The sequence below is a fragment of the Myotis brandtii genome, unplaced genomic scaffold (assembly GCF_000412655.1).
Source record: "Myotis brandtii unplaced genomic scaffold, ASM41265v1 scaffold1403, whole genome shotgun sequence".
Classification (NCBI taxonomy): Eukaryota; Metazoa; Chordata; class Mammalia; order Chiroptera; family Vespertilionidae; genus Myotis; species Myotis brandtii.
In genome coordinates, this window is record NW_005355009.1 from 195,529 (window position 1) to 202,387 (window position 6,859).

Here is a 6,859-nt window from a genome sequence, read left to right on the forward strand (position 1 = left end):
GTGGCCTCTAGGGGCTGTCAGTGTCCTAGTTTACTCAGTCCTAGGTGTAACCTACTTACCTTATCCTAGCTTTGAGCCTCACTGAACACTCACACACCATGGATCCAATGGAATTTTATGCTTATGGCAGCATCTTGAATACCATATGCAAATAGGGTGGCAAGCAACAGCAGACATATTGCGTGTATCTCCTCTGCTCTCACACATACTCCAGTGTTCCAACAAACTTGACTTACAAAACACAGGTTCAAAGAGAAAATTGTTAAGGATTTCAAGACAGAGACAGCAGCACATTAAACTAAGTGCAGGCCTTCTGAAAGGGCCCTAGGCAACTAACTGCACTTGTCACACCCGGTGATGCCGCCCTCCCATCTGTGGGAACCAAACATCTCAAATTCCTTGCTGGTTGTGGAGAGACTGCTCAGTGCAACCTAATAATTCACTCCTTCCCTAGTAACAGAACTCCAATTTCATTTAAGTTTTCCAGCATCTTCTGCAGCTACTATAGCCATGTGAACAAGTTTTGGTTAATCAGACATATGAGAAAGTGTTGTATGGGTTTTGGGAATAGCAACCTCATTCCTCATTTCTAGCTGCCTGGGAACAGTGTTGTGATACTACAACTCCAGTAGCCATCTTGGAACGTGAAGATGTGCCGTTAGGTTTTTGAAGATGACCTTGAAGGTGGACGTTAAGTTCCCAAAAGAAACAGATAAAAGGTGCCCGAGTTCCTGCCACAGGAGCCTTGGTTGCTTACCTCAACGACTTTTTAATGTGTGAGAGAAATAAACTTGAATCTTGTTAACCATTATTATTTGACAGTGTCACAACACGCAGGTGAAATTTTCTAATTTACAAGAGAACACTCCACTAGTTCACATCGGCTAACAAATTAAGTTAAACAATGTTAAAATACAAGTCTTGCCCTGTCCTCAATTTGTTACTGGGTGGCATGTTTAGAAGCCCCTGGCTGGAGGGGCAACCATTTCTAAGATTCAGAGGTACTTTTTCTCGGAGGTTGCTGACAGACTCCAGATAAAAGCAGTGCTATAATGAAATGTGTTATGACAATAATGTAGTAATAATATAATATGTGAATATAACATTTTGTAGTTTCCTAAGTAATTTAAATATCAATATCTCCAATAAGCATAAAAAAGAAAATCATAAAAATCCTTATGGATAATTATAAGACTATATATAGAAAAGAGATGTCAACCATTAATCTGTCAACATAAAAAAAGATAGGTCAAGTTGTCTCCTAAGATTAAAGAAAAGAGCTTCACGGACAACAGTATGGGTGACTGCCAGAGGGAAGGGGAGTTGGGGGAGATGGGAGGTAAAGGGGGGGTAAATGGTGACTTGACTTGGGGTGATAAAAACACAACACAATATATAGAATTGTATACCTGAAATTTGTATAATTTTATTAACCATCACCTCAATAAATTCAATTTAAAAAAAAAAGAGTTCAAGTTGACTAATACTGCCATCTAGAGTTAAAAATCAAAATTACTATTTCTTATCTAGTAATAAGGAGACTGAAAGGTTGGGACTTGAACAGGTCTCTCTCTTTTTTTTTTCTCCCCAACTTGTACTGGCTATCCTACCTGTCTTGTCCATTTGTGGAGAACCGCTGGATGACATCTGCCATGGGCCATCTGGAGGTAATTGGGATGGCATATGGAGTGTCCTCATAAAATAATACATGAAGTGCATTCCATTTGCCATTTGTCCAGTCTACGGGCTGTCCTGGCTAAGTAGCACATAGGATGGGCTTTGAACTCAGAAGCAGGGCTAGGAAGAGGGTGGTAGAGAAAAGCAATATAATTACAAGGTCTCTACTCCTTCTCACATGTCCTTCCAGCTGATCCTCAAGGATTGACCTCAGACCTAATTCTTCCCCTTCTGTCTAGTTTATGCTCTTTCCTCAAACCTATGTGATCCACAATGACCTTCTATAAGTTCTCCCTCTCTCTCATCCCCTTTCCAACATCCTTCTCACCTCGCTGTTTGTGCAGTCAGTGCTGTTTGGTGGAAAGCAGGCAGAGACGGTTTGAACCTGGGGTCCCCCATTTACCTTACCATTTTCCTTTATCACATCACTACGATTTTCTGAGATTCAAGTTATTCATATCTGTATGGAACATGTAATATGGACCTTGCAGGGTGGTTGCAAAGCTTAACTGGGAAATGTATGGTAAAAGAAACCAGCATGTGGTGGGTAGTTAGAAATTTTTCTTTTCTTTTCCTTCTCTCATTCTCCTGTCCTCCATAAAACAGTTAGGAAAAATTAGTTTAAAAAAAAAAAAAAAAAGAAAGGAAAATAGGCTCCTTGCATGAGATTTAGCTATCAATAATCTTCAAAGTGTGATTTCATGGATATGATGACAGTCCATTTTTATTGCTTCCCTTTTTTACCTGAATGTTCTCTGAGAAAGGGAAGCTCATCAGACATGGTTGCATAGTGGAAAGGAAAGCCATGGGCTGTTGCACTTACTTGTCATTTGAGACCAATCACTTTTACCCTGGGAGCCTGAGTTCTTCATCCCTGAAATAGGGGTGGTATTCCTTCTCATGCCCACCTCCTCTAAGCTTAGGTTAAAATAGCTGAAAGGATTCTGTAAAGCCTAAAGTAAATACTAATGTGAGCAATTATTACATTTTGTTTGCTTCATGACTTACCCATAATGGACATTCAGTAAGGATTTTAAAATATATTAACCATGAGTTTTACCTAATTAATTTACCTCATAGTCACTGAGTGCTGATTATCTCCTAAGCATCCATCCCCCACGTCTTCCAGCCAGGCACTCTAGTCAGCATGTTTTGTGTAAGAGACACTTTGCTAGGCTTTGGTGAGGCTATAAAGATGATTAAGGTCCCTCACAAAGTTGGCTGGCAAAGCCAGAACAATATAGCAATACAGAGTGTAATTAGTATCATGTCGGGGAGCGTGTGCAGACTAAGGACATTGTTTGCTGTAGGAGTTCAGAAAGGAGTAATTGATGTGTGGAGTCCAAGGCTTCACAGAGATGAGGTATTTGAGACGTTATATTTTTGTAAACAGAATTGGGGGCGGGGGCGATTCTAGACAAAGATACAGAATGACAAAGGCATGGATATAGAAAAAAGCAAGTAGGAAAAGGCAAGTTGTTCATTGTGACTAGTCCCAGTGTGTGTGTGTGTGTGTGTGTGTGTGTGTGTGTGTGTGTGTGTGATGCCTGTAATTGTTGGCGAAATGCAGTTGTAAAGATCAGTTAGAAGCAGATCATGGAGGGCCTGAAATTATACACAAAGGATTTTTTCTGTAGTAATAGGCCTACAATCATTACAGAAAGTGTGTGATGTGATCACAACTGTGCTTCCTGCAGATAACTCTTAGAATATAAAAGACTAGAGGCCTGGTGCACGAATTCGCCTGGCCAACAATCAAGGCCTATCAGGGGGCCGGTCCAGCCAGGGGGAGGGACACCAGGAGGTTGGCCGGCGGGCCAGGGGGAGGGGCCGTGGGAAGCTGGCTGTGGGAGCACACTGACCACCAGGGGGCAGCTCCTGTGTTGAGCGTCTGCCCCCTGGTGGTCAGTGCATGTCATAGCAACTGGTCAACCAGACATTCCAGTTGTTCGGTCGTAAAGGTCACTTAGGCTTTTACATATATAGATAGATTAGATATACCACATATTAGAGATACAGGCATGCAAGAGGTTATTGCAAAAGACCTGAACTAGGGTAGGAGTGGCAGGGATATAAAGTGAATAAAAAATGAGCTGCGGCTGATATGAGCCTACATCCTTCAGCTAATTGGTTAGGGGAGGTTTTTTAATGGGGAGGAAATATAAGGTGGACTGTAATTTTCTAGATGGAATAGTTGTGAGGATGTGCCGTTAACCTGAAGAGGACACTAAAGGAGGCATCAGGGACTAAGGAGTGGAAATTATATAGGCTTTCTAGTCAAATTGACTAGCGTTAAAATTCTGCCACTTACATGCCATGTAACTTCAAACAAGTTACCAAAACTCTTTGAACCTTGATTTCATATCCACAAAACAGGAATTATATTAATACTTATTCTACATGATTGATGTAGAGGATACACGTTGCTTATCTCCTCAGCAGAATGACCTGCCAGGTGATTGACTCCATCACCTGCATCCACAGTGACTGGCTCAGGCGTAGACCTGTGACCCAAACTTGGCCATTGAGGGCATCACAACTAAACCTGCCACCTCAGAGGAGATTCAGGAACCGTGGAGTACACTGTGTGGAGCCTGAAGAGGAAGCCCTCATAGCAAGAGGCAGAGTAAAGGGATACAGAGAAATGGAGTCATTAGGACATTAGGTCATTGTTGGCAGGAAGCAATCCCTGCCAATCAGCCATGCTGACAGACTTTCAATTATGGGACTGACAGAAGAGGCTAAATTATGCTATCAGAGCAATAACACCCTCCTCTCCCCCAAATCTCAGGGCCTGACAGCCACAAAGATTCATTTCTCACATTTGCTAAATAGATTAGCTGCAACTCTGCTAAATTACTTTTTTAATCCGGAACCCAGGATGATGGAGTAATCTCTATCTGGAAACCACCAGTTGTTGTAATAGGGGGACAAGGGTAGGAGAATAAGTACTGGCTCTTAAACCATCTGCCTGGAAGATGCTTCCTGCTTGCACGTCACTGGCGAGAATAAATTCATGTGCTCAAGCTTGATGCCATAAGAAAGAGAGGGGCAGCAAATATTTTTGAAAAATAATAATGCAATCTATCAGTAAACTTCTGATTAAGCAAGCTTAGGTCATATTTTCTGTCACTTGCAATCAAACCTGTCTTAACTTAAAAAAGCAGATTAAAGAATTAAATTAGATATTTTATATAAAATTGTCAACACATGGTAAGCATTCAATAAATGGGAGCTATTTCCAAGTGCATGAACACAGCTGAATGGATAATTATATCTTTCTCAAGCACTAAAAGTACAATCAATTTATTTAATTTACCTTTGATTCACTTAACTCACTAACATGTATTGAGTTATTTTAATGTGGTAGACACTATACTGTGTGGTAGTGACACAAAATGAGCATAATACATTTACTTTGTAGTTCAGTAATTTTTTTTTAAAGAAATAACTTAATACGAGGGCTCAGTGTCTTAGGCTGATAATATCAAATTCTTACTGTTGTGTCTGAGGAAAGTAATACACATTTCGGAAATTCCTATTCAGAAAAGGGTAGATAGTAAATGGCATATTGTAAAATGGAGCCAGAAGTATGAATGCTATTCCTTTACTCACCACACATCAACCCATTTGTCCAATACATGCCTATTAGCACCACTATGTGCCAGGCACTCTTAAGAGTGAAAAACATGTATTCTCATCTTGAAAGAACTTAAAATGTAGTAGTAATGAGAGGTGAGCTGAGAGTATATAAAGGATACTATAAAAATGACCTCCATTTTTGCTAAACCTAAAGATCAACTTGCTAGACAAACAAAAGACAGAGTTGATCATTCCCTTCTTCACTTGCTTCTCACACACCAGCCCTCCTGCGTTTCTTTCTAGGATCCATTCTCTGTTATATGCTAGCCACACCCACCCCCTGCTCTCAGTCAGCCATCTGGCTTCCAATATTATCTCTGCACTGAGGACTGCAAATAGCAGGGCTCCACCCCGACTTCTCTCCACAACTCTGAAATGGCTTATCTTATTGCCTCATTTTATACCAAGCATCTCTCAGGTATTACCAGACTGGACTCCTGATCCACCAGTCTTAAACTGGCACCTCCCTCAAGGTCCCCCCTCCCAGTAAAGGGTACCACTGTTCACCCAGTCTCTCAAGCCAACCTTGAAGAAATCCTAATTCTTTTCCTTCTTTCCTCACATTTCCAATCCAGCAGCAAATCTGTGGACTCTGGCTTTCAACACATCTTGACTGTGATCAGTTCTTCTCTCCTGCCCTCTAGGACATCACTTTAGTGCCGGCCAGCATCATCCCTGTGATCTGGACTCCTGCAGCTGCCTCTCCTATCTGGCTTTTCTGCTTCCATGTTTATTCTCTTATCTTCTACACAGCAGCCAGAATGATTCTTTTAAAAATAAAGTCAGACCATGTCACTTCTCTGTTCAAAACTTCAATTGCTCTCCCTGCAACCTCTGCCCTTAGATATGAGCATGATTCATTCCCACGTTCCACCGTTTTATACCTTCTCTGATATCTTACCAAAAACAATAGTTCCTTCTGTCCCCACCCTCTATTCCTTTACTGTTGTATTTTTCTTAATGTTGCTAAGTAACATTAAGTTGTTTGACCTTATGCTAAGTATGTACCTGTTTATAAATAGAGGAATGGAAGCACCATGAGGATTTTGCATTTCTATTGCCAAAAACAGTTGAAGGTTGGCACTTGGAAGCTTTTATGAAAGCACTCTGGGATTATTCTAACTAACACGTTACTAATGAGCTACGACATTGTCCTGACGTATTAGCTTTGCTGTGTTACTGTCCACATTTCAGAGACATGGTAGGTGAGGCACAGAATCGTCGTCACCTACCCAAAGTCCCACAGCTCATAAGCGGCTTAGCGAGGATGTCAATCTAGGTGTTTTTTCCTCTCTGCTCCTGGGCACTTGGCACTCCGGTTTGAACCCCCAAAGAATGTCTGGGGAGGCGCCCGGATGACGTAGTGCGCCCGGACAGCCCTCTTTGGGGGGAGTTCCACAGCTGGCTGGCCGAGACCAGGTCACTAACCTCCGGGAGCCGGAGGAGTCCGGGCAGCGAGACCTGGGCAGGCGGCCAGCGCGGGAGCGGGATGTACTTCTGCGGCGGCCCCGGCCCCGGGAGGCTGCAGCCCCGGGAGCCC

The 6,859-nt window shown here is 42.2% G+C and overlaps 1 protein-coding gene across 1 annotated transcript in view; it reads left to right on the plus strand.

Moving 5' to 3' along the window:
• Positions 1-672: 672 nt before the first annotated feature.
• The window catches only part of LOC102242814 (probable E3 ubiquitin-protein ligase HERC6), a gene marked incomplete at its 3' end in the record, with an annotated part of 20,397 nt that continues 14,210 nt past the window's right edge, over positions 673-6,859 (plus strand). The window contains exons 1-2 of the mRNA XM_014535244.1: positions 673-719; positions 1,498-1,667. Of these exons, the coding sequence (XP_014390730.1) occupies positions 673-719; positions 1,498-1,667 (217 nt within the window). The remainder of the gene's footprint in view (positions 720-1,497; positions 1,668-6,859) is intronic.